Source organism: Eleutherodactylus coqui, chromosome 1 (genome assembly GCF_035609145.1).
Source record: "Eleutherodactylus coqui strain aEleCoq1 chromosome 1, aEleCoq1.hap1, whole genome shotgun sequence".
Taxonomy (NCBI): Eukaryota; Metazoa; Chordata; class Amphibia; order Anura; family Eleutherodactylidae; genus Eleutherodactylus; species Eleutherodactylus coqui.
Window position 1 is genome coordinate 439580438 of NC_089837.1, and position 27984 is coordinate 439608421.

General features: G+C 43.6%; 2 protein-coding genes across 3 annotated transcripts in view; both read right to left on the reverse strand.

Moving 5' to 3' along the window:
* Positions 1 to 218: 218 nt before the first annotated feature.
* On the reverse strand, positions 219 to 18218 carry THSD1 (thrombospondin type 1 domain containing 1). Of its 2 annotated transcripts, none has more exons than XM_066582455.1 (5): positions 17023 to 18218; positions 9556 to 9652; positions 5690 to 6658; positions 4624 to 4782; positions 219 to 2838 (listed from the first exon to the last, which is right to left on the reverse strand). In XM_066582455.1, exons 2-5 carry the CDS (start codon positions 9611 to 9613, stop codon positions 1478 to 1480), a joined length of 2547 nt encoding a protein of 848 aa, XP_066438552.1. In that variant the 5' UTR covers positions 9614 to 9652; positions 17023 to 18218; the 3' UTR covers positions 219 to 1477. The 2 variants fall into 2 exon arrangements, with proteins under 2 accessions (XP_066438552.1, XP_066438560.1); XM_066582463.1 differs by lacking the exon at positions 17023 to 18218 and adding an exon at positions 12862 to 12884.
* Positions 18219 to 20845: 2627 nt separating this feature from the next.
* The window catches only part of VPS36 (vacuolar protein sorting 36 homolog), a 32406-nt gene continuing 25267 nt past the window's right edge, over positions 20846 to 27984 (reverse strand). The window contains exons 9-14 of the mRNA XM_066582476.1: positions 26540 to 26674; positions 26087 to 26152; positions 24423 to 24487; positions 23923 to 24007; positions 23126 to 23202; positions 20846 to 22735 (exon numbers count right to left, since the gene is read on the reverse strand). Of these exons, the coding sequence (XP_066438573.1) occupies positions 22642 to 22735; positions 23126 to 23202; positions 23923 to 24007; positions 24423 to 24487; positions 26087 to 26152; positions 26540 to 26674 (522 nt within the window). The 3' untranslated portion in view covers positions 20846 to 22641. The remainder of the gene's footprint in view (positions 22736 to 23125; positions 23203 to 23922; positions 24008 to 24422; positions 24488 to 26086; positions 26153 to 26539; positions 26675 to 27984) is intronic.

Consider the following 27984-nt stretch of genomic DNA (forward strand, 5'->3'; position numbering starts at 1 on the left):
AGATTCCAAATTTGTGCTCAGATTTTGACTGTCAGGAACAGATTTACAGACAATAACCTCAAAGGGGTTGTCCGGGGAGAATACTATTGATGTCCTATCCTCAGGAGCCTCCCACCGCTTATACTATAGCAGACCAAGCATTTGAACCACCGCCCCCTTGACTATGCCTTAAAGTCTCAATTATCTGCATGACGAAAATGAAAGAGAGTCAAAGGAAATTCTGTGCAAGATTTCTACAGGAGCGTTTATTTCATATATTGTACATGCAGAAAATCCTGCAGACCGACCCCCTTTCTTCCAATAGGCAGGGTTTTCTGTGTAATGGGAGAATGAGCTGTATTCTGGAGTAAGGCTGTGGTTTGCTCGGCAGCTTATGACGCTCCATGACTCTTCTCAGCCCGATGACTCTTCCCTACTGATTCATACTCGTATATGGCTCAGGATAACTCTGGAACCTAAGTTGGAGATACATGGGCTTGTTAGGAAAAGAGAGGGCATCAGATGTTTCATTCTCTGCTGGCAGTGAAGTTAGTTCTTGGGGTGAGATGCTTGTAACAGGTTCTCTGTTGACAAAACCTCTAGATAGGTCATCAGTAGTTCATGGACAGCAGTCCACTACGCAGCACCCCCGTCCATCAGCTGATCGTTGAGCCTGACCTGCAGCAGGCCAGACATTGTCATTAGTTGTCAGCACAGGAAGTACGTGCACCGGATTCACTAACATTGAAATCAATAGCAGAGATGCTATGGCCCTTCCTGCTTCTCTGTTTGTCAGGACTTCACATCGAGTCCCAACCAGGAGAGGAGCAGGAAGTGCCGTAGTAGAGCGTCTCTCCCATTGAGTTCAATAGCAGTGAAGCCGACACATGCATATCCACCTCTGTCCACTTTTGACAATATCCAGCCCATTGCACTGGACAGTGGTCCGTCTGGTCAACTAATGGTCATGGGTACCAAGCGGCAGACCCCTGTCCATCAAATACAGATGACCTATACAGTGGATAGATCATCAGTGAAAAAGAGGGCAGAAAACTCCTTTAAAAGAAACCTGTCATGTCCCCACAGAACCATAAACTAAGTTATGGTGCTGTTAGGGGACGTGACAGGGAGCCGGGTGCCGTCTTTTTTATATTCACCCACTCTCGTGATCCAGAGCGGTCACCCTCTGAAGTCTGTGCGCTGCATGGAAATCTGACTCTTTGCAGAGCCCCGTGTGCTCCACCATAGATTTGTATGGGAGAGCGCGCACACAAGAAAAAAATCAGATTGTTGTGCCGCACGCCATCTTCAGGAGGTGACATCACTGGATCGGCTGAGTTTTTGGTGATGTGGGGACGTGAGAGGTGCCCTTTAAGTCTGAATGTATTGTATTTGTATCCTTGTTATGGTCACCACGGAACTATGTGGCATAGCAGTACTGTTTGTCAAAGTGCAAAATGTACAAAGAAACAAAAATGTCTAGACTGTGACTGCATAATCAGAGGACCAGTCTTTCAATGCTTAGAGTACTTGTATCATCCTCTTCATTAGAGGCAAAGTATCCAGGCAAGTCAAGCATCTGTTGCTCAGCTTCTGTGAGTCCAAATGTGGAATTATCATAGAAGGAATAATCAGCAGCCCATGGAAAACTCTGACATCTCTCTCTCCGGTAATGTGACGGACTGTGGGTACGGTTACGTTGGTACTTATCTTTAGGAAATGGCGAGGCATCCTGACTCTGGTTCCAAGACTTTTCCACTGGTGAAGGACCTTGTTGTATTCGATTGTGTTCTGATCTCTCCAGTTTCGATTTACCGGCTGTATACTTGCTACATATTAAATCAGGTTTACTGTCCCCTGGACGTAGATATTGATTTTTTGGTGACAGCCCAGAGGCATCGGGAGGGAAAGAGGTGCCTCTTATAAGATTTTCTGGGCTCTTCTCTAGTTTGACTGGCTTAACCTTAGGTCTCTCCATTGTGGGATATTCCCACATCTTCGCCCTTGCGTTATAAACCATTGTATGCCTCGGAGACAGGGATGTCAGACTTCTTTGTCGATAGGGTTTAATGTGTTTGGTTTCATGAAAACTAGAAGTTCTTCGGAAGTTGTTATTTTTTTGATATCCTTTGTCATACCTTCCTTTAGCATCACAGTTCCTAACGTGGGTTATTTTAGGTAGTGTTTGACTTGGGCCTTGTGTTGGTGGAAAGAGAGGCCTTGGGTTAGGCTTCTCACTGGTATTTCGGATACGGCCATTCTTTGTTTCTAAGAATGGAGACTGTATCCTAAACTTATTTGCGGCTGTTTCCTCTAAGTTTTCTGGGACTAAAGGAGGAGCCAGTGAGACATCTACTGCAGTATCTGCCATTGGGTTCTGAGACACGTGATAAACTTTAGTAGCCTCTTTGAGACCTTTTTGTTTCATCTCTTTTAGCTGTTGTTGGGCAAGACGATAACTGAAGATTGGTGGTATTAACTTCTGATTATTTGCTTGTGAACAGTCATTCTCTTCCATGGTTTGGTCCTCAGTGACACGGGTGCTTTGCCTGTAGTTTAAAGGTATGTTAACTTCTTCCTCTATGCTTTCCTGTTGACCATCCCCGGCATCGGAGAAGCTTTCACGAACCTGGTAGATATTTTCCTCATCAGAGTTTTTACGACAGCTGGCGGAATGAGAAGAGCTACTTCTGGTCACTGTACTGCACTTGCCCGCCTTAGTAAACCTCCTCCAGACTGTGATTACAATAGTGATGCAGATGATAAAAAGACAGAGAGAAATACCAGTGATGGTGACTATATTACTTGTTTTGGGATTTTCATTGCTGTTTGTGGTAGATTTGCTTGAAGGCTTCACATCTATGCCAAAAAGAAAAAAAGACAACTCATCAGTCCAGAGACATAATGAAAAATATGACAAATCTTTGAGCCTTAGAGAGTCCATAAAGTTTCTGTTCCCCATATAAAGAGATCAGTACTTTGAATGAAGCATTATAGTTGGGGGCCCTGTTACTGATTTTGCATTGGGGCCCAGAAGCTTCACTTTACACCTCTGCTCCAGACTATCCCGTGATGCTTATAATAGGACATCGCAGGTCCTCTTTAAGAACCACTATTCAATGTCAAACACAGTGCCTATGCTGTATCTTCTATAGGCATTCCCAATTGCATACAGTATGGCACACAATAAATCACAAATGTTATACAGGTTTGCTAACAGCACTTTATAATATAGTACTGTATATACTGTTACAAAAACTATATTATAAAGTGCTTAAAGGGATTGTGCACTTGTGAATTCATTGATGGTCTATCCTTAGGATAGGCAATCAATAGCAGATCAGCGAAGGGTCTGCAGCCATGGACCCCCGCTGATCACCTGTTTGCCGGACTAATGTACTTGTGCACTGAGCTGATTTCTGCAGGAAACAGACAGGTCTATTTCCACTGCAGTGGCCAGGCTTGGTATTAAAGGCAAAGTTCTCATTGTCAGGGTACTGCAGTAAGAAATCAGCTTAGTGCCTGAGTACACTGACCCAGCAAACAGTTAAGTAGTGAGGATCCTGCTCAGCAGGCCCCTGCTGACCTACTACCATGTTTCCCCGATAATAAGACTTACATCGTTAAGAAGCCCTATTCAGATTTTCAGGGGGTGTTGAAATATAAGCCGTCCCCCAAAAATAAGCCCTAGCTACACTGCATTAAAGAAAAAAAAAAACGGTTCTGAGCCAATCGCAGCGTTCTCTTGCTGGAGGCCGGGTATTCAACCCGTTACCAGGAAGAGAATGCTCTTGCAGCCTTGAGGACGACACTGAAGACTGCCGGTGCGCCTGGAGAGCACCAAGAGGGACAGGGATGCCACCTGCAAGGTGAGTATTAAGGCATCCCCCGAAAGTAAGACACTGTGCCTCTTTTGGGGGTAAAAATTAATATAAGACAGTGTCTTATTTTCAGGTAAACATGGTATTGCTGGCCTATTCTATAGGAACGATTATTGTTCAGTTTCTTGCTGAATTGTGCGAATCTGAACAATAATTGTTCAGTGTAATTGCTTAAAGTGACTAGATGATGAATGGTAATTCGTTTGCTTATCATTTGTCATTTAGTTTATGCAGGCATAAAACTCAAACAATGATCGGCCTGTGTAAACAGGCAGTCATTCATCTATGAAGAACTGCCTGTTTACTCTGAACAGAGACAGGCAGCCAGAAGTGATCATCAGCCTGCTCTACTCCTGTGAAAGTACTGGAGCGACAATCTCTGGAACAACTGTCAGGTCGTTAAGCATCTGACATTCGCCTAGTCTAAAATGACCCTATAGATAAGCCATCAGTAGATTACAAATGGACTACCACTTTCAGTAGCAGTGCCATATAATTATATATTATCATACAATACTCAGATAATACCAACATAGTGACCAAACAACAGTTCCATAAAACGCCAAATACAATCATACAGGGTCTCGAGATGTGACTCTGCACTGGCAATGTGGCACTGTAAGGGCTCAAGTACAAGAAATGGAGATTACATGGGTTGGCTGGGAACCAAGTTCCTTCTTCCACACTTGTAGGCAGGAGATTCTAGGTGGATCATTGTACAACCTATGCAAAATCAAAATGAAGTAAAGAGCAGCTGGCATACTCAAGCAGTCCTCCAGAGAGCAGAGGGATGTCTCCTTTGTGTTCCCGTTGCATTGAGCATTTGCAGGTGAGGATGAGAGGCAACTTCTGTACCGTTCTCGGTGGCCATCACCACAGGTGACACTGCAGGAGCTCCATGGCTGCCACAGGCTCCATGTTTCTGAGATAGTATAAAAAGATAAAATATTGATTTCATGTTAGTTTTCACATTGATGGAAAATCTGTACGTACCATTTATTCAGGGTTCCTCAAAACCATACAACTGGGAGTTAACACTACAGTGAAAAGCATATTGAAAATCATATATTTAAAAGTTCACCTGTGATATTCAGTGGGGCTCTATATTACTTAGTCGCAAAGTGGCTCATAAGCTACAGAATCTTGGGGAACTCTAACTGTAAGGATAAAATTGTGGTTGCCTGCAGTTGCCACTAGGGGGATGGCCGGCCAAAGCTGGATTTATACCATTAAACTCAATGATAACCTTGTTTTGAGAAATCTTATCAACTCGCTCTAATGGCAAAAGTTTTGAGGGGGCTGACCACTGCAGTGGACATTATTATTTTGTGGGGCCACAGAAGGGTACTATCACTTTTTGAGATAAAAGAGAGGTACTATTACTTTGTGGTAGCACTAGAACTATTGGGGGTACTGAAAGCTCAGCAGCAAAACAGAAAGAAGAGTGTGCTGAGACAAGCCATGGCTGAAAGAAGTCTTCATGGTGGTCTGGGCCCAGATAGAGAAGATAAACTAAAATGGAGAATTCCAATCAGAAGAAACATCACCTGTGTTCACAAGTGGCAACTGCACTGTAATAATTATCACTGTGTAGATCATATGACTACATTATATGGTGACTACATTATGTAAATGTATACGAGATCAGAGCTGCTGTATCTCAGCCATGTTATAAAAGTTGTCTTACAACTACTTCCAAAATCATACTATATACTGTATTTGACAATGGCCATTTATACAATCATCTAGTATCTTACAGTAAGTGCTTCAAAATCAAGGATACAGTTTAACACCCGGAAATATTTATATTCCTGGATACATTTCCTTACCTATTTCTCTCCGAATCTCCACACACTGCTTGGCTCGAGGTGCAGAGTTGCTCAAAGTGCCACTTGAAGACATCAAAAACTCAAAGCAATACTTATTTTTGCCAATCTCAAATAACGTGCAGTTAAAGAGAGAACTCTTCTTTCCTTTTAATAGGGCACTTTCCACTAATGTAGTGATGCTTTCACCCAGGCTTCTGGGCGACTCCTTGTACACAATTAGTTTCCCTTCAGCATAGTTACATGGAGGGGCTATAACGGAAATAGCCATTGAGGTATCACATTTTTTTTCCATCAAGGTAGCCAGTTTATATTTAAAGGTCTTGACAAGGTCAACAGGCCCCATATAGGCAATGACTGACTCGGAATGTATGGGCTTAAGGGACACTGTAATGAAAGCTTCAGGTCGTACAGATGCACATTCAAACTCTACCCATTGAGATGAGGACAGTGGGACCTCCTTGTATGTTTTATACAGCATAAATCTGTCGGCACTTGGCTCCTCCATCTCTTGAAAGCTGTGCGTATGCTCAACCTCCAGTAGAAGTTTCAGTTCTCGATCAGGAAATCCAGAACATAACTGTTCATTGGTGAAGATCCCAACCTGGAAAGATCTCGGCGTGTCTTTTGTTGTCCTGTTCAAATCAATGTGAAAAATTGGCCAGGTGACATTTAGGAGGTCACTTGTAAAAGAAATGGAACTATCATTTTCTGTCTCGAGGCTTAACTGAAACTGATAGAGTCCTGCCGAAATGAAATGGATGCACTCAAATTCCACATCACCTTGTGACTGGTTGGTTGCAAGCTCTTTACTTGCAACTATTTGGTTGCTCTTTACATCCTGAAGATTTACAGAAATGTTTGTCAATGAAGTGTAATTGCCTTGTATACTAAAGTCCACATAGACAGGAGACTTGCTTAAAGCTGTATGGTGAGATTGTTTCAGGAGTAGGTAGCCAGGGTCACTGAAAACTATAGGAAAAACAGAAAAATGATTGTTAACAAAAGCCTAAAGACTAAAACATACTGCATGATGTGGCAGGGGCACACAGAAGAGCACATTATACAAAAAAAACATCCCACAATTATAGCCACCAACGTTGCCTTGGCATTGTTGAGTTCAGTCTGATAGTCTGGGGTAGCGCATTCCAGAGAACTGGTGGAGTTTGGGGAAAGTCTTGGAGATGGGATTGGGAGGCTCAGATGAAGGAGGAACTTAGTCTAAGTTAGGTGATTGGCAGAGCAGAGACCACGGGTAGGGTGGTAGACAAAGATGAGGGAGGAAATATAGGGCGGTGCAGCACTGTGGAGAGCTTTATGGATGAGAGTAATGAGTTTAAATTGTATTCTATGGTAGAAGGCAAGCAGTGTAGTGACTGACACTTTTAGATCTACTGTTCAGACTAACTTCTCTTTCCCTGGTTCTGGCAGACGCAAGCATCATCCCGCTATCCCTGTAACCTGATCTCATTCTTACCTGCTTCTAGCACTTCGGTAATTAATTAGGGCTTCTCTGCTTAGCTGCAGGACCTTTGCAGCTTCCTATATAGCTGAGCTGGGACTTCATTTTAGTGTTGTTGCTCTCTGACTCCCTGCTTAGCTCCTGTTTCTGCAGTTATTGAGTTTGCATTAAGTGTCCTGTGTTTAGTCGTTCTGTCTGTTCTTGCATTCCTCTGCCTATAGTCTTCACCTGTTCCGCTGTATTATCCTTTCAAGCCTGTCTCTCTCGCTGCTCCTTTATTCCTCCCAGTCCTGTTCTGTCCTTTGTTATATAGGTGTTCTGTCCTGTTAGGGTCAGCTAGCTCCCAGGGAAAACCACGGGGTTGTCCTTTTCAGGAGATCAGTCCTGCTTATAGGCAGGGTCTTCTTTTCATTTCATAGCAGCTCAGGGCAAGGTACCTTCCATAGTTCTCATCCCCAGACTTGGTTGCAGCCCTCTGGTATCTTACATTCGCACGCTAGAGGGTCAGCTGTTAGCCTTGCTGGACTGGGCCATCGCATATCCGGTAGCTTGACGCAGTGGATCCATATCCACATTTCTAACAGACACAGGGGTGCATGAGTCTAGTGCAGAGGTGCCTTCAAAGGGCCGAATGTAATTGTTTAGTACGGGCTTTTGTGCGCATAGTATACGGTAAATAGAAGCCATTAGTTTCATTCACATGGGTTTATTTTTTCATGAGATGTGCAATTGCATGAACAAAAATATGCGGCATGACATATTTTGGTGCAGCATATTTTTATGCCCGAAATGCACTTACGCCTGTGTGAACAAACCCTAATATTGACGCAGATAGTGACCGCAGTAGTAATAGTGACTCCCATAGTAGCCCCAATAGTAATAGTGACCCTCGTAGTAGTCCCTGGGATGGTGCCAGGCCAATAGCATCCCTCTATTGGCCTCTGGCCTGGCACCATCCGTACAGGCATTTCACTCACCCAGTCCGCAATTCTGGTGGCGGTGACAGCCACTGCTGAAACTGTGACTGCTGACCTCTTACCCTGCCGCAGACGTCAGCAGTCAGGAGAGGTCAGTGGTCACAGGCTCTGCACTGCGCCACCGGCCAAGAGCTGCAGGGTGGGCGAGTAAATTGCTGCATGGCTGGCAGGCCACATAAAATGATGCGGTGGCCCAGATTCAGGGCACAGGCCTTGTGGTTTATATGTATGGTCTAGTGTTGGACAAAAAATAAGCCTGGCAGCTGCTTTCAGAATGCATTAGAGAGAGGAGTTTAGTTAGGGGAAGACCAATCAGCAGTGAGTTGCAGTAATCAGGCTGAAGCAGCAATAGAAGTTTTGATGTTTCCGCAAGGAGAAAGGAGCGGATTCTGGAAAGGTTTGTGAGATGCTGCTGACATGAGCATGCAAATGTATGAATATAGGGAGTAAACCTAATGTAACCCAAATTTCTAGCAGAAGACAACCCGTTCAGAAACTTTACATGATATGTTATGGAATGATTGGACTTTCTCATATAATTTTTCTGCTCCAATTTAAGCTGACTTTGTGACCACTCACTTGTAACATGGGGTATTTTAACCTAAATTAGATATTATTTACAATATGTCCTTTGTGCGCAATGTTACCAACAAAGTTAATAATACCTAAGCAATTTGGTCTCATACTGTAGATTGTGACAAAGCCCTGGTTTGTGTATCTTAGACCCTTGCATGACTCATGACTCTCCTTACTTCTGTGCACCCTGACCTTGGCTTTGTATTCTGTACTTCATTATTGCCTGCTGCCTGCCCTGGTCTACAGTCTGGACCTTGTTAACACATCTGTGCCACCAGCCCTGGCTGTAGCCAGGCTCAGCTACGTTCCTGTTCAGACCATCAGGTACCGCGCCTCGGCCCAGTGCAGTGTTAGCAGCTACACTCCCAGGATTATCTGGACAAGTAATGGCTTCGGGACTGGCAGCAAAGACCTTAACCCACTTAGAGGGGTGCAAACTGGAGTACCCCACGTGCTGCCTCCATAGATAGCCCAAAGTCAAACGGGTGTGTAGCAAGCAGATCCACATTCGCCTGCCTGACAATTCTCCATGCTGGATGTACACACCAAGCGTGAGGAGTCCTATCAGTAGAGCAGGAACTGACGCTTAGAACTGTTTTCCAACATCATACTGCAGTATAACAAGGAGGATGGAATGTGAAGTCAAGACTGACATGGCCATAATCTTGTAGCTCTGGCTGGTAGGAAGTTGCGGTTATGTTATATTGGAAAAGGGATTTGGAGGGGCAGGAGGTAAAGATGTTCCGACAAGCTCATTGTGCACTCATAGAGTCTTCTCCAAGTAGAGGTAACTGCTCTCACACCAGAACTCTTGGTCAATCCTGACATGAACATATTACACTGGCCCAACTTACCCAAGTCCCAGAGAACCAGAAGAGATAGATAGGAGAAGCTGGTCAGTAGCTGTCTCATTCTGTAACTAGCTGTATGTATCACTCCATGGCTTGTTACCTGCACAAAGACAGATGGGAAATACACATAACTATTCAATACCTCCGAGGTGACAGGGTATAAAGTGAGCACATAGTTACGGCACAGATCAACAATGACTCACAGCCCAGATATTCTTAAATGGTGTGGATCATCATTTTGTATCACTACGTCACTTACATTATTTTATTCTTTCTTCACTTTCTCCGGTTTTATGGGTTATCGCAACACCATAGCGAGTTTTGCTGGTACTGGAGAGAATTTTATGACTGTGTATGGAATTCGGTGTATTTGATACTTTGACTCTTTAGGTCTCTTTCACATGGGCAACAGCGATATTGCAGCTTTGTACACGTGATTTTGTAGTGACTGATTCTTTTTCTTGCGAAAAATCTTGCATTGTGTCGCTGCTACCCATGATTTTCTCGGGAGAAAGTAAGGCTTAATGTCCACGGGCAGGTTTGATTTGCGGAATCCATGTGGGAGATCCGCAAATCAAGCCGCTCATAGAGAAGCATGGGCGTCCGCAAATAGAATAAAAGCATGCGGATTGGATTTGCGGACCCTTTGGTCCGCAAAAATATATAAAATTGCTGCATGCTCCATTTTTCTGTGGATCCCGCAGGGACGGCTTCCATTAAAGTCAATGGAAGCTATCCAATCTGGGGCACACCCGCAGTTGACACTGTGGACGTATTGCGGATCCACGGGAAAGCAGGAGATTGAAAAACACAAACAAACCTGTACTGCGCATGTCCGACGGCGAGCTGTGAGGACCAATGCGCAGTACAGCGAACCTGGAAGTGGAGGGATCAGCATGGATACCGCTGCCAGGGGAAACTGGTAAGCAGGGCTCACTGGCTGCAGGCACGGGCGGATTCCTTGTGGGATTCCCTGCCTGAAATCAACGCGTGCCATGGCCATGAGGCCTTAATGGGAGTTTCTAATGTTAAAAATGTATCGCAAAGTACAAAAATCACAAGTTCGTGCAAGGAGGGAAACATGGGAGAGAAAAATAGTACATCGCAGAAAGATAGGGCATGCCGCCATTTTTTGTTCCCCCAGCAACATCACAACAATGAAAACATCGCTAATGTGAAGGAAATCCTTGGAAAGCATGGGCTTCACAAACATGCGTGTTGTGGCGCTTTCAGTTCTCCTCCTCAGCTCTGCGTGCGTCTAGAACACTGGACTGTTCCTGCAAATATGACAACTAAACAGTAGCTTCCCGGTACATGTTGGTTACACACCCTAAATATCCCACATGTGTCCAGTAATCACAGCGTATGGGGTTCATGTTCGGGGACGTTCTGTAATAATGTAACATGTACAACATGTAACAATATCCCAATACACCGAAAATACACCAATTGGCCAGTTCATTAGAGACACCAGTCTTTTCATGATTGGCGCTTCCCAGCGAGCACATTGTCCTTTTGATCAGTTTCAGTGTGAATCCACATTAGGCCTTACTTGCACAGCTGTATTTTTGGGCCGCACGCTGTCCGTGAATTCTCAGACCAATGGTTCAGACATCACAGACACTTTTTGTGCATCGGTCATTTGCATGCAGAACACTGGGTTTTTTTTACTGTACTTTTTGTGCGCACAAGTCATGAGCAATTGCGTACACAAAAAAAACACGCACCGATGCTCACAACCCTTCAAATGGCCAACCAATTTAATGAGTTCCAGATGTGTTCTTTCTCTGTGCAAATGCTCAGGATATTGAGCATGCTACAACTGAATTGCACACGCCAAATACACGCATGTGAACGAACCCAATGAAATCAATGGCTGCCATTTTCTGCATATTGCACAAGCAAACTTTTTGTGCGTAAATGCACGTGCCAATACACAGAGAATAGCTTTCAAGGAGTTTGTTCACAAGCGTGTAGTTTGCGTGTGAAATTCCGTCGCGCTAAAAAGTTCTAATTTTTTTTTGCGAATTTGTGCAGGAGAATCGAGCATATGAAACTAATTGGGCTAATTAGCTATTTCAATGTACTGGACCGTGGCTGCGGCATTTTTTGAGTATGCACACAATTTGCAAGTGCAAAAAGTACAGTAAAAGACAGTTCCATGTGGAAAAATGCATTCATATGTTTGTGTGAATCCGGCCTTAAAAGGGGTTGTCCCACGCCAAAACGGGTTTTGTTTTTTTCAATGGCCCCCCCGTTCGGCGCGAGACAAACCCGATGCATGTGTTGAAAAAAAAAAAACAGATAGTACTTACCCGAATCCCCGCGCTCCGGTGACTTCTTACTTACCTTGCGAAGATGGCCGCCGGGATCTTCACCCTCGGTGGACCGCAGGTCTTCTATGCGGTCCATTGCCGATTCCAGCCTCCTGATTGGCTGGAATCGGCACATGTGACGGGGCGGAGCTACGAGGAGCCGCTCTCCGGCACGAGCGGCCCCATTCAACACGGAGAAGACCGGACTGCGCAAGCGCGTCTAATCGGGCGATTAGACGCTGAAAATTAGATGGCACCATGGAGACGAGGACGCTAGCAACGGAGCAGGTAAGTGAATAACTTCTGTATGGCTCATAATTAATGCACAATGTACATTACAAAGTGCATTAATATGGCCATACAGAAGTGTATACCCCAACTTTGTTTCGCGGGACAACCCCGAGAACTGAGGCATCTGAAAGGCTTCCAACGAGGCCTGGATATCAGCCAAGGCTGGTCGCCAACACTCCTGGACAATTTGTAGAAATAGGGGACTGTTTTTCCACTGTCTGTAAAAAAAATGTGATCTATCCGTGATTTTATTTTACGCTTGTACATATTATCGTGAGTGTAATTATTACCATTTAGCAGTTCGCAGTAAATGCCGCTGGGGTTTACATAGTAGTATCTAAGCCGTAGACACATTACTTAGAATCTTTATCATTCTTTAGGGCTTTTTTTTTTTTTTTTTTTGTTAAATGCGTCCATAAAACAAATAGTGTCTGTCTGATTTTTGGATCCATTATCCAGAAAAAAAAATCAGGTTGGCAACTCGGAGCTGGGCCAGATCTTCAGAAACGGTCAACCTCCTGGGGTTTTCTTGTGCAACAGTGGGCAGACAACGAGACAAAAATGCTAAAAGTATGGCCTCAGGTGGTCATGCATTAATATGTTCCCATCACACAGACTGGATGTTAGACTAAACATACAATAATTAACCCAGCCACCAATTTTTGTCAGTTCTACATCACCCCTATCTAGTTTTGCGCCTTACGGTTGCCTGCACACGGCCGGGTGGGATCCCACAGCAGAATCCGACCCTGTGCCCGACCAGTGATCCTGCGTACCGGTCCGGATTCTTCTTATTCTGTACTGCAGCCGTCCTGGGCGGCGTGCCAGCGCAGTATAGATTATGCCGCACTGTCGCTAGGCGAGGATACCGATCCAGTGAACCTTTTGCAATGATGATTGCGGTAGGGTCGTGGGTCAGATGGCTTCCATTGACTTCAATGGAAGCAGTCAGCACGGAATCCACCTAAAAATAAAACATGCTGCAATTTTTCTCCCACGAGCACAAAATCGCAAGTCGTTTCTGCTTGTGGGCAGGAAAAAACGCTTTTCCGTAGCATGCAATGGGTGGTATTTGCTGCGCAATCTGGAGGCGGACGCCCACTCCGCAATGCGAATCTGCTTGTGTGCAGGTGGCCTTACTTAAAAAAATCTTTAAGGCCCATTTACACGGTCCGATGATTGCTGAAACGACAGTTTGAGTGACAGCTTTGAGCGATCATTTTGCATAAACTATTAAGTAGCTACTCAACTACTTAAGAGCAATTAAGTGTGCAAATGGAGTCTTAGATGAAAGCAGTTAATACCCCGAGGGCTCTTATCTGCATGCAGCTCTTTTGTTCTCCAGCAGGAACAATGCTATCAGCACTCCCCGTGGAGAACTGCTGATAAGGCTGAATGATGATTTTTAGGTTGGACTGAATTTAGCGATCAGCTAGCAGTGCACAAAACGTGCACAATGGGCGCACATTTAGACACAACGATTACCACTAAAACGATCGCCTTTTAGCGTTTGTTTGTTTTTTTAGCGATCATCGCTCTGTGTAAATGGACCTTTACTTGGATGCTTCAGCTGTGGCTAAAACTGGATCAAGGAACATACATTCAGAGCTATTATAGGGGTTTTGCTTTCACCATCAGGCCTGTGTCACATGAATGTATTTGCACGGCAATTTGCGCGTGCAATATGCAGTGAATAGAACCCAATGATTTCAATGGGTTCGTTCACATGCGCAAAAAAAAAAAAACGCCGCATGTTTGCTTTTCCTGCACATTTGCACATGAAAATAGCACATATTGAACTAATTAACTTATTTGAACATTTCTATGAATTGGGGGGCATGCTTGCGTTTTTTGGGCACATGTGAATGCGCACGATTTGCCTGCACAAAAAGTACATTAAAACATGCACTTGTGTGTACATCTGCGCAAGGCCAATTGCACAAATGCACTTAAGGCCCTTGTAGCAGCAGCCTTAGGGTGCGGGCAGACGAGCGCATAAACGGCGCGTTTTTGCGACCAAACGTATATACGTGACCATCTGAGGCGTTGGTTTCGAATGTATTCGTTCACATGGGCGATTTTACGGCGCGTAAAAACGGCAATTCGAAAAAAAACGGAACATATGCGACCGAAATACGCGCCAACGCATATTCGATCGCCGAAAAGACCGTTTGCAAAGTAGGAACAAACCAAAATACGCTTTCTAGCTCTGGTCGTGATCGGTGAAAAACGATCGCTCGGGCGATTATACGTTGCGCTCGTGCGAACGTAAATACGCCTACGCTCGTCTGCCCGCACCCTTATAGCAACATCACACATTGCACGGTGACATCGCTATGGGCAGGAGAATTAAACAAATTATTTGGGGGTTAGTATTATTCAGTCACAATCCACCTTCAAAGACAGACAAGTTCAAGCGTTCAGTGCGGGGCCTCCAACGCCTGCGAGGTACAAAGGGATCGGCCGTATAATTATAAAGTCATCACTGGATTTTGACAGATTTAAAATGTAACTTTTATTCATTTACTTAAAATAATTGCAGGATCACAAACAACGTATCATTTCAGCGCCCATAAATTTTAACATTTGTTGGTTAGACGCCCAAGATACAACATGCTGCCCAACTACCGCGGATACAACATGCTGCCCAACTACCGCGGATACAACATGCTGCCCAACTACCGCGGATACAACATGCTGCCCAACTACCGCGGATACAACATGCTGCCCAACTACCGCGGATACAACATGCTGCCCAACTACCGCGGCTGCCAGCATCAATTTTTCTTTTTTGCTGAACTGACCAAAAAAATCACTGTCAGCCGACAATTTTTACGGACACATGATGGATGATGAAGATCATAAGTGATAGTGGTCTACAGGTCAGATACTGATGTGATCTCCTCACCAGCATTATGTGTGAGCTGTAAAGTGACGCTAATCACAGCCATAACATGTTCAAGTGTCTCCAGTCTAAATTTAAAAAAAAACCCAAACAGGACGCATCAAATTTTTTTGACGGATATCAGTGCCCTAAATTTTAGAACTGGCCAGGGATTTCGGGATGGCTGGCAGCTTCACCAATTACAGGGGTGCAGATAAGTTATTGGCTAATGCTGTAGATTGTTTAAAGCTCCCCCATTGGAGAGATATGTATATAGATGGACTGCCAATCATCTTCGACTAATGTGATGGATTGTTTTGGCTCCATGCCTCCAGCGCCCCCAGTGGTGAGATGTGTGCGAGGTCCTGGGACATGTGCTTTCCTTACACATAATATCACACTCCTGTTTGATTGCATTGTTTAAAGGGCACCTGTCATCTCCTTCGAGCCCCATACATACACTATGAAATCCCTGATCCCACACCTTAGAGCCCCATAACAGAGTAGTGATGCATGCTCATTGGGTGCCCCGTTCCTGCGCTGTTTCCCTATGAAGTTGCCATGTGCACATGGCAGGACTGTTTTCAGTTGGCTGTGTGCGCACGCTCTCCCATTCATCTCCATGGTAGAGTGTGTGCATGTACAGCTGGCTGAAAAGAGTCACATTGTGTGCATGCACCAAATATAAGGGGACACCGCACAGGAACGGGGCACCTTGTATGACACACAGCTCCCAGGACTCCCTATTCCAGCACCATTTAGGCCAATAACGAGCTCAAATGTGATGACAGGTTCCCTTTAAATGATAAATATCAATTTATTGTTTGTAGGTTTATACTATACACTTATCCCAGCCCTACATACAGTATCTATAGATTACTCTGAGCTCATGTCGGTTTTTTCCCCGATGACCTTGGGGGATATTCCAGAATAGACAGCAATTGGGAGGATGTGGTGATTATAGGGTGAAGAATGAACAGGTCCCTGTGTAGGGTCACACTTTTCAGGATGATCACCCTACTTGTCAAAAAGAACCTTGAGGAGGTTTATGACAGGGATATGGAAATCTCCCCAAGGTGAGGAATTCTAAAATTTTGGGGACCTGAAATAGGTTGTTTTTTCCGCTATTGCAAGTGAATTAATAAGAAAGTTAGGGCTAGGCTCACAGTTCTGCTCTATTATGGGAGCAGGGAAATGTCACCCACTGGCCGAATGGAAGCGTCCTATGAGGAACTGAACAGCACCGAATCGTCCCCAATGACTAAAACAGGGTCTGTTTGGTTTCCGTCCGTCATTTTATAGGTGGAGATGGCGCTTTTTAGTTTTTTTTTAGTGGAATTCACTAACAGAGGCTCTAAACAGAACCTCCAACTTTTATGTGAATGAACCCCAATATCTTAAGTCTGTCAATATCCAGTGATGACAACCTTAAAACATACTGTGGGGAAATTAGGAAAGCTGTATTTTTTTTCTATTTCTCTCTTAAAAAACAAACAAAAAACCTCCAAACTTCAAAATCAATTGATATCGTAATTTACGTAATGAGGCATGTGTCCTGAAAAACGAAGCACAAATTTTAGGATAGACTAAAACAAAAATTCACCTTATGTAAGCAACATTCCAAAAGGTGACTTTTGCTCCAGGCATGAAGGCCCAAAACACCCCCGATTGTGAAAGAGTTAATTGACATTTTGCAGAATCAAGGCTCACAGGCCAACAAGAAAAGACAGTTTTAATGATGGACAATTTTAATAATGGGTCCAATTTCTAAAAAACATTAAACATATGATCAAACAGAGAAAATAAAAGTTAGACAACACCAAAAATAAAAGCTAAAATTTAAAGTAAAGCGAAACTAGAACATGTGCACACGGGCAAGAAATCACGCAGGATGTTATACACAGGAACATGGTAATAAATTTCAGTCCCGGCTCTGACATGCCTTCGCTTGTCCAAATGTACTAAATTAAAAAGTCTTACCTCCAACCTGCAGGCTATCCGCCAATGAGGACGCCTTGCTGCATCCCACTACCTCTGCTGACTGGAAGCATGGAGTCACTACCCCTCACCTGCCATACTGCTGCAATATGCCAGGGGCACGTCCCAGCTGTAGGCATCTCCCTGGCACTGACTCAGCTGCAGCTTCTCTCCAGTAGATTGAAAAAGTTTGTTCACCAGTTTCCCCTGACAAGTCGCAGCTAATACAATCTCCTCCCTGACGGAAGGGTGGAGAGGGAAAAGGGTTGACTACTCCCCTCGCTGCTTCTATCATAAACTAAGTCAAAGGAGAGATATTGCAGAATAGCCACATGTTCATTGTGCCATGGGACAATGTCTCATCAGAGCAGGGCAATCCCACCAGGAAGTTTAGGAAGGAAACTAAAGATCAACTAGTTCTCCAAACTATGTGTATGCAAAGAAATACTTACTGCAAGTGTGAAAGTGCAACCAGGCAATGATTATAGTGTCTTCACGGCCGGCCTTTGCTATGTACAACCAGTGCGGATGCACAGGACGCCAGATTGTAAGGGGAGCACCAGGTGGATGTAGACTAGGGGCAATCTCACCCTTACGTCTGCCCCCTGGCCAGATGATGTGCAGCAGCATCTTGTGGAACTGCACGAATCATTCTCCTCCTGGTTCTAGCTCCTCCACAACCCAACAGCACGCTAGCAACAGAATCATTTAGGGTGATTTCACATCTGCGTTGCAGATCCGGCAAAAATACCAGAAGAAAAAGCGCTGCATGCAGCGCTTTTTATTCTGGCTAAAAGCCAGAATATAGTTAATGGGGGTCCGTTTGGAGCTGTTGGGTTCCATCCTAAAATGGAGCAGTTGGGGAATGGGGATTCCCCTTTCCTGCTCTCTAAAATGGAGCAGTAAGCTGAAACCCCCAACAAAGTTGTGAAACCATCCTTAGTTCTCCTTCTGTATTTATGTTATATGCTTGGCTCTGGTGCTGTATTTATGTTATATGCCTGGCTCTGGTGCTGTATTTATGTTATATGCTTAGCTCTGGTGCTGTATTTATGTTATATGCTTGGCTCTGGTGCTGTATTTATGTTATATGCTTGGCTCTGGTGCTGTATTTATGTTAGGATTTTCCAACACCAAATCTGCAGAGTAATACAGTACCAGCAACATATCTGAGATTTTAAAATTTCATCTACATGTTGTGGAAAAATGTCCATGCATAAATCAAACTGCATTATGGATTTTGAAATCCGAGAGATGTCAATTCTTTTTTTATTTTCAGTGCGGATATTCTCCATTTACAATATGTAAGGTGAAAACTGCAGCAAATCCACAGTAAAGGCTGGTTTACACAGGCTGATCGCCCAAATGACAGTTTGAGTGACAGCTTTGAGCGATCATTTTGCATAAATTATTAAGTAGCTACTTAAATACCAATTAGGTGTGCAAATGAAGCCTTTTCTGAATGCAGTTAATAGCCTGAGGGCTCTTATCTGCACTCATATCATTTGTTCTCCCCGAGAAAACAATGCTATCAGCACTACCCGCTGAGAACTGCTGATTAGGCTGACTAACGATTTGTAGGTCTGACTTAATTTAACAATCAGCTAATAGTGCCCGAAAAGCGTAACAGGGGGCGCACATTTGGACTCACCGATTACCGCTAAAACGATTGCCGATTAGCGATCTTTTTTTAGCGATCATCAGCTGGCGTCATGGGCCTTAAGACTTGCAAATTTATCTGAAAAATCTACAGCACCTCTGCCCCATGTGCATTTGCCTTTACTATAAGCTTTACATACAGTCAACCTCACAATATGGAAAATAAAGCACTGCAGGGTCTTTAAATAATGCTTTATTAAATAGCATTAAGAAAATGTAGTTCTCCGCCAAGCTGTAATGAATGGAGCCATCACTGCTGTAATAAAATATCACTATACAAAAAGTTATTGTCTTGTGCCTTCCTTCCCATCTACATCTATTGCTCATCAGTGTTTCACCCAACTTAGAAGCAGTTTACATAAAGATTGGAGATGAGCGAGCATACTCGCTAAGGCAAACTACTCGAGCGAGTAGTGCCTTATTCGATTACTTGGCTGCTCGTCTCTAAAGATTTGGCTGCTGGCGTGGGTGAGCGGTGAGTTGCAGGAGTGAGTAGGGGGGAGAGAGTGAGAGAGAGATCTCCCCCGTTCCTCCCCGCTCTCCCGCCGGCAGCCGAATCTTTAGAGACGAGCCGGCAGGTACGCGTATAAGGCACTACTCGCTCGAGTAGTTTACCTTAGCGAGTATGCTCACTCATCTCTAATAAAGATCAAATATGGTTTTCAACACTGTGAATAACCACTAGTATACAAGACAGATTTATACACTATGGCCCACATTTATTCATAATAGCGTATTTTCTAGAAATGAAATTGGATAGGGTAGTTGACAAGAATTGATCCTAAGTTATGAAGTGGTGCACATCACTTAAAGGGGACCTGTCAGATTGAAACTGTAGCCCATTCTGCCTGCAGCGGCTATAGAGCAGGACCAGCTGAGCAGACTGTTACATGGTGTAGGAAAAGATCAAGTAACTTGCATTTTATTCATATTAATCTCGGTTTATGCTGCGCTTAGTGGTCTAGTGGGCGGTGCTATCAGTGATTGACCAGCTGTGTATAATTGTGCATAAAGAAATCGCTGCCAATCACTGATAGGACCGCCTATTGGACCTCAGAATGGAGCAGAGATATAAATGAATAAAATACAAGTTATACTGAATCTTTCCCAATAAAACTATAGAACTTGTATTTTATTCATTTATATCCTTGCACGTTCTGAGCTGAGGGGTCAAGTGGGCGGTCCCTATCAGTGATTGACAACTATACATCTAGAAATAGCTGTCAATCACTGATAGGACCGCCCATTGGACTGTTCAGCTCAGAAGGAATAGGGATATACAAATGAATAAAATACAAGTTATACTGAATCTTTCCCCCAAAACTACATAACTATCTCCTCAGCTCCTCCTGCTCTATAATATCATGCCTGCAGGTTGGACAGTATGTTAAAGCTGACAGATTCCCTTTAAGAGTGGACTCATACACTACATAATCCATCATGGGCAAATCCACCCATAATCAGGCATGTCTTACATGCCAATGGCAGCCCATAGTTAACGACAACCTGTCTGACAAGGTTATACCCTGCTGTAAATGGTTGTCTACAAGGCAGCAAGATCTAGGAGCAACTTCAGGGTCTTTTAATCCCCAGTAACTGTCCCACTGTGTCTTTGTTCCTGCTTCCAGTATGAGGCATTGTATTACATAGTCCCTTATAACGTGATGGCTTATTGCTAGGACCACTTTATGATCACTGGGGCTGGCTGCAGTCCCCTATAAAACTGGGTGGCCAGGAGCATCAAGTAGTCGGGGGGGATATACATCAGTGGTGTAGCCCCTTCACTCATATACACAAGTGTCCCCGGCTTCATACCCCCCATCCATCATAAAAAGTAATGTCAGCAATCCTAGCGATAGGTCATCGCTTTTTAAGCTGGGAATACTCCTTTAATTGGAAAATATCAGGCAATTGTTGGTTATGCCATTCCCTGATACTACTCCCAGAATACCCTGCATGATTGCTGAATCCATGTACGGGTTTGGGATTTCTCTCTCTATTCGCTTCTAAGAGGACTATGAACAATGTCTTAAGGCGTGCGCCATCATTATCTGCTGCACATTCTTCATTTTTTTTAAACCTGTGGATGTAAAGAAAAGTGTTCATTTTCACTGACCGCAAACAGGGATTTGAAAATGGGTGAAGAACTGAAATAACGCATACTAGACATTTTCAGAATGAAGTTTATTTACACCAGACTAGAAAATCCTGATAAACAAGAGAAAAAGGAGGACAGAAAACCAGGAGGAGGAAGAAGAGAAATCAGAGCACTGAAGAAGTGCAGAAAGAGGACGGTTTTTCAGTCACCTGTTCTGCCAGTCTGTCAAGTACTATCAACACCATGAAAGAGCGCCAAACAGTAAATGAGCGTGCAGCCCAAGGCTTGTCATCAGCTGCGGAGCTGCGAAAATGCCAGATATGTCTTTTATGGTCTCAAGATGAAACACACAAGTGTTCCCCCACCGCCACCTCGGTATCGCAGTAACAGACAATATAAATATACTAAACCCCACTAGCATTTCCAATAAAATTCACTTAAAAAGTGGAGAAAAATTCTCTATTCACCATGTGCGATAAATAACGTAATAATTTCATTGTGTGCGCTGATACTAAACTATGGGTACTTTAATTTTTCTTTTTCGTCCCTTTCAGATTTTTTTTTTAGATTTCTGAACTAATTTGACAACTTTTTTTAAATTTTACATTTGACCCTTGACCTGCAATCTGCCTGCATTGCAGTATCTGATGCCTGGAGGTCCTGCCTCTCACAGGATGTAATAGGCATACAAACATGGCAGACCTGGAGGTCTATTTTAGTTTCCCAGTTGCCATAGGCATACAGCGAAGCCATTGTGGGGGTGTGACGGGGTGATAGCAGGAGCTCCCCTTTGCGTCTAACCACCTAAATACCATATCCACCACGGACCATGGCTTCCAATGAGTTAGAATGGAAGAAATCGCAACTATTGCAAAATCCCCTATCCCAACCATAGCAGCAGAGTGCCAGCTGTATTGTCGGTACGTTTACAGTATTGGGTACTAACTACATAGTGCCAGTATTGTAGTGTAAGGGGTTGTCCAGGACTTTACTATTGATTACTTAACCTCAGCTAGCTTGGTGAACAGCTGAACGGTGGCGATTCTGCTGTTGGTCAACTAGTGATTGACCTATCCCAAGGATAGATCATCAATAGTAAAGTCCCAGGACAACCCCTTTGAAATGAGATGCGTTAAAAGACAGACCTTCACTTAAGGATCAATGGGGCAAACTTTTCAAAACTAGGAAACAAAAAGGAGCTGGCCCTTATGAACCAATCAAAATGCACCTGTTATCTGTAAGACACCCTTTGGAATAATGATAGCAGCATGCTGAAATGACACCATATTCACACTTTGTTACACTAGTTTTATCATTTAAGGCTTCTGGCCAAATAATCTTCAGCTATTTTATGAGAAACGTGTAAATATGAATAAGAAGGGCATTTCAATTAAAAGTGTTGTACCAAAATATAAAGTTACGCTCCATCTACAGGTAACTATATTATCAGTGGTGGGATAACCACTTGGACGTCCACTGATGCCGACGGTCCACATGTGCGCCTCCACTGCATTGATTTCAAGGATAGCACTGCAACTTGCCAGCACTGTCATTGAAATGAATGGAGTGGCGGTACACATGCATGTCCCACGTCTTTACTTTCATTTATGCGGAGACCATCAGAAATCCTGTTCTCAGGATAGGTGGGGGTTCCCTCACCAATCATAACGTTATCCCCTATTCCCAGGAGAAAGGCTAACTTTATATCCTGATACAACCTCTTTTAGTTTATGGCCAACACCATGCTTTGCCGGAGCAGGTCGTCATCACTCTGCAGCTCTTGTGCAGGGGCGGCCTCCTGCTGAGTGTGATCTGTCTCATATTCTGATCTCTGGCCCTGCTGTACAGGCATCTCCAACAAATGCTTAATTCTGCGTCAAGAACAGGTTTGGATAGAAGCGCAATCCCTCGACTGAATCATCCCTGCAGAGATGTCCCATGTTTTCAGCAAGAAGCAATCTGTCAAAAACAAGAATGCAGTTAGAGAAGCCACAGAAGCATGAACAGGGGGGGGGGGACCATTGAAGGGGTTATCCAGCCTTCAGATATTGATGCCTAACCTGAGGATAGGAGATCAAACTATAAATTGGTAAGGATCCATCACTCAGGACTCTGATGAGCTTATTGTGGGTGCGCTGCAGCCTATTCAGAGCTGACAGGGTTGTGCTCAGATGTAATCAGTCAAGAGGCTGCAGCGCTTGCATGAGTGCCATGGCTTCTTCAATTAGCTAATCAGCATGGATCCCGAATGTCAGCCCCCCACCAATCAGATGGTGATGGCCTATCTTGAGACTAGGCTATCAATTTTTTTAAAAGGCTGGATAACCCCTTTACGCAGATGGGACATACCTTTCTTTGGCCAACAATACAGACATTCCAACAATCTTGGCAAACTCTTCAGAAGTCAGTGAACCCCTTTCAGATACCTGGTGAAAAACAAGAGCAAAAACGGAGTTACAAATTAATTCTACTTATTACTACATTGGCTTCTGTAACTCTTGTGTTTTAATATAATGCATTAAAGTTTCCTTTATTAGATCTCCTAATATTATGCCTATGTATACAAGGTGCATTCAAGCCACCTAAGAAAGTTTACGTGCCCCCCCTCCCAATTTGTAGGACTGCTTGTTAGTTGAATTCTGCAAAAGCTTTTTGATGCACTATATTTGATGTCTCTTCTGGCCAATTCTTATTTGCTTTGTATGCAATACATTACATTCTGCCTGCCAGGGATATAACAATATAAAAGAAAGTGCCCCCTCCCGGGGGTCCTTTTGTTTTTGCATTCTATATACCATATTAATTGTGATGACAGATTAATTTCAGCAGATGTAGATTCACAATTAGGCCTGGTTCACGCCTATATCAAAGGTTCCATTGAAAGCCTTCAGAGCAGATCCGCCATAAAATCCCAGACAAGGATAGCGCAGTATGCTGCACTATTTCATCTGGGAGAATGCCAGCATCCGGATGGATTCCTTAGTAGTCAATGGGATACATACGGATGAGACATGTGGCGTATCCAGCAGTTCCAGTATTATTAGGCACTGAGGATGGAGCCAAACAAGTGAAATAGACCGGAACGGCAGGTCCAGGTGGGAATGTACCCCAAGATATATAACACATGATGAACAAGCTGAATATACCGTTTCTAAAGCAGCAGCAACCATTTCCTCTTCATTGTGTGACTGGTGTTCAATTACCATGACCCCGCTATCAAAAATACGAAGCCTGCAAGAAAGAAAAAAGTTGGATCTGATTAGACCAGATGGCGTACTAGTCCCTGTAGCCACATATAGCCCCAGCTGAGCCTGGTCATTGCATATATTACTTATATGCCCGGAAGTCTCTATATTTCAGAATCCTGTACCATAATGCTTATTATTTCATATCCTGGAAAGCAAAGGCCATGCACTGTTATGTTTACGACATTCTAACACACTGGAGAAACAGCGGCCACCTTTGTCTTATTGTTTGGTGCAGGTCAAAAGTGCTTGAATGGGGATCTAGACAGGAAGTTTATCCTGGGCCTCAGCATTTCATCCGGCAGTCTGCCGAATGCTTATATGTGAGGAACTGAAGGACTGCAGGGCACTGATGTGTCCGCAGAGAAAGCAGGAAATTAATCATTGCATTAACATCTTACCGCAGAGGAAGCTTCAGGGATTCAAACATTTTGCAGGCATTTACGAGATCCTCTGGAGAGAGCAACTGTGAAAAAGAGTAATGCCATCACAATCCACTACCTATGCAGATCCATATTTATTATATACTATATTATATTGTATTATAGTACTGCAGGTCCAAAAATATTCAGCTTGGCTATTAGAGCCTGTTCCCGTACTTGGCTTCTCCCTCACATAACAGAATAAGAAATGTAAAGCGCATCTGACGGCTTGAGAATAAGCTGCCATGTAAGTGTACATAAGAAATGACACTATTTCTGGCGATTATATGACGTGTATCCTGCATTTACCACCAGTTTCCCCCTCTGTAGGCTGTATCTGTAATTGTCAGTCTTCCCTGAGCTGGTGGGGGAACACAAGCTGCTATGATGACTTTTACACACTACACAGAGAGAAGTAGAGATCCTGTCACTAACTCATATATAGAGAAACAACAATATGGAAGACATAGAGAAGTACTGAGAAGTGTAGATTCCAGTAGCTGTGAGACAGTAAAACACTATTCGCTTTAGCAGTGTGCCTCTCTCTGCTTCACTCTCACTCCTACTCCTCTCTATAGACTTATATGGGCAGCATGTAATCTGATCTGTCAGTCCATCTGGTCTACCAAATTTCTTTTAGCATTTTAGTGTTAGTGAACAACTTATGAAGAGGAAAGGAAACTGACAAGTGGGGGAGAAAGCATTTACTCTGATAAGATGCATTACGAAGTTCCTTATATTCACCTGTACATGGTAATTATAAAAGAATGGAGCAAAAATATAGACTATTCATTCTTACATGAATTGACACAGCAATCAGAATAACATTAAAAGATATGAAAAAAAAAAATCTTTAAGTTTTTAATGCACCTTACAAATGTTCAATGTGGGCACGATTGGTGGCACTAAAACAACGCATCTCTGCTACAGTGGAATTATCGGAGGATATGCTGGGGCGCGTCCGGCAGAACTGGCTTATGGACTTGACATTTTCCGAGTCTCCACCCACCCAATAGAACATCTGTAAGATGCATTAAAAACTTGAAGACGTCTTGTATCTTTTCATGTCATTTTAGCTGTTGGATGTCAATTAATCTATGAAAAAATCAGCTTCACTTTTGTACTATTCTTTTGGAATTGCCCTATACTAGTGATTCATGCAAAGTTTGCTCAGCGATCACTTAGAAGAGGTCATCTAATCCAGACATCACTGTAGGACGCCCACTGAAGACAATCGTGAACGTATTACACGGGACTACAGTGCCAAACAAGGCCGCACTGGGCACGTCTCTACTCAGCTAGCATTGGGCTAAGGGAATCCCACTGATTTATATACACATGACCTCATAGGGAATATAAGAGCAGATTGTTTATACCAAATCACTTAAAATAGATTGAACGGGATAAAAAAAACATGGTTGGTTTCTTCTAGAAATAGCCCCACATCAGTCCCCAGATTAGATCAGTATTACAGCTCAACTCCATTAAAGTGAATGGGGCGCATCTGTAATACCACCTAGAACCTGTGAACAGGTGTGGCACTGTTTTTTTAAGACAGCAGCTGCATTTTTCTAATTTTGTAATAATATGGTTAGCATGTATGTTTCAGTAGAAAAAAAGCAATTCCCCAGCATCTTACCTACCTCCATGCCCCTGGCCCGATTGACTAAGCAGTATACTTCTGTAAGCGACATTATACCCCCTCGTTCCTTAAAAAGAAAAGAAAAAGTCATATACCTGGTTACATAAACCTAAAGTAATACATGTACAGTGTAACAGTGATGTCAAGTGGCTTTTTCTTCATCAAAAAGGGTGCGCTCACCCAGAAGCGTGCTGATCGGGGGGCTGAGCCATTGAAGCCCATAGTAACCCTGCACAGCCTTTTCCGGAGAAATGTAGTATTGCACAGTGACTAATATATGGGCATGCCAATACTTTACAGAGATGCCATGGCTTGCAGCAGCTCTCTGCTGCCGCCTCTCTACAGTATCCATTCGGCCGAATTCGGTAAATGGGCATGGGTTGTCCTAATGGGATAAACTCTGTAACGACCAATACATTACAACAAGCTATGTATATTAGACATGTTCACTCACCTCCAATGGTGCCTGCAACATTGTTGCCAGCTGCTTCGCCAGCTGCATGTGGTAATGCGTACCAGAACCGTGGGTTTCCCGCGTCACCGGATTGGCAATTCCCATACTCAGCAGGTAGGATTTAAACTTTATTGTCTAGAAAGAAGAATTTGCCAACTTCGTATAAAATTTGTCAACCTGCAAAATATACACAGCAGTAGGGACAGACACAATAGATTGGGTCACTGCTGAACCCCTTAACAACCTATATCTGATATATCTGACATTGGGTCGCAGGGGGACATACAAAGCAAACTTGGGAGCAAAGTTTGCTTCATACCTGGCACATAAAAAAATAAATAAATAAAAAATTTAAAAAACACCTAAATTAGTATTGCGGCATACGTAAAAGTCTGAAATATCAAAACGTTGTATTACCATACACAGTGAATGCCGCAAAAACAATGCCAGAACTAGAGTTTTTTTCTGTCATCCTGCCATTTTAAAGAAAAATTTAAAGGAGTTGTCCCGCAAAATCAAGTGGGGTCATACACTTCTGTATGGTCATATTAATGCACTTTGTAATGTACATCGTGCATTAATTATGAGCCATACAGAAGTTATTCACTTACCTGTTCCGTTGCTAGCGTCCCCGTCGCCATGGTGCCGTCTAATTTCTGCATCTAATCGCCCGATTAGACGCGCTTGCGCAGTCCGGTCTTCTCCCTGGTGAATGGGGCTGCTCGTGCCGGAGAGCTGGTCCTTGTAGCTCCGCCCCATCATGTGTGCCGATTCCAGCCAATCAGGAGGCTGGAATCGGCAATGGACCGCACAGAGCCCACGGTGCACCATGGGAGAAGAGCCGCGGTGCATCGTGGGTGAAGATCCCGGCGGCCATCTTAGTAAGGTAAGGAAGAAGTCGCCGCAGCGCGGGGATTCGGGTAAGTACTAAACGTGTTTTTGTTTTTTTTTTAACACATGCATTGGGTTTGTCTCGCGCCGAACGGGGGGCCTATTGAATAAAAAAAAAAACCTGTTTCGGCGCGGGACAACCCCTTTAAGTAAAGCTGCGATCAAAACGTTGTGCGTACGCTATATTAGTATCAATAAAAACTACAGTTCTGGCCACACAAAAACAAACGCTCACACAGCTCCATCGGTTGAAAAATAAAATAACCGTTATGGGGTCATAACGCAAATAAGGGAGATGGCTCATTTTCGTCTGTTTCAACAAATTTTGAGTGATAAGCATGGCGTGTAAAAGAGACACCGGCCCTTTCACAATTGGAACTTCCCTGTATGAAAATTAGACCTGTGGCCCCGGAGTACAAAAAACCTTCACATGACAAGTTTTCTGCGGGTCAGTTTCAGTGTAAATCCACATTAGTGTCTTTTTAAAGCCCATTTACATGCGAATTTGTACGATAATAGTTACGTGTAAAGGTGAAGCTATCATGCATTATGCT

Excerpts from the sequence above, each read along its gene's own strand:
- THSD1 (XM_066582455.1), bottom strand. The coding sequence starts at position 9,613 with ATGAGACAGCTACTGACCAGCTTCTCCTATCTATCTCTTCTGGTTCTC. Across the intron at positions 6,659-9,555 it reads TCTGGTTCTCTGGGACTTGG|TTTTCAGTGACCCTGGCTAC; the intron begins GTAAGTTGGGCC and ends TTTTTCCTATAG. Across the intron at positions 4,783-5,689 it reads GGAGATTCGGAGAGAAATAG|AAACATGGAGCCTGTGGCAG; the intron begins GTAAGGAAATGT and ends ATACTATCTCAG.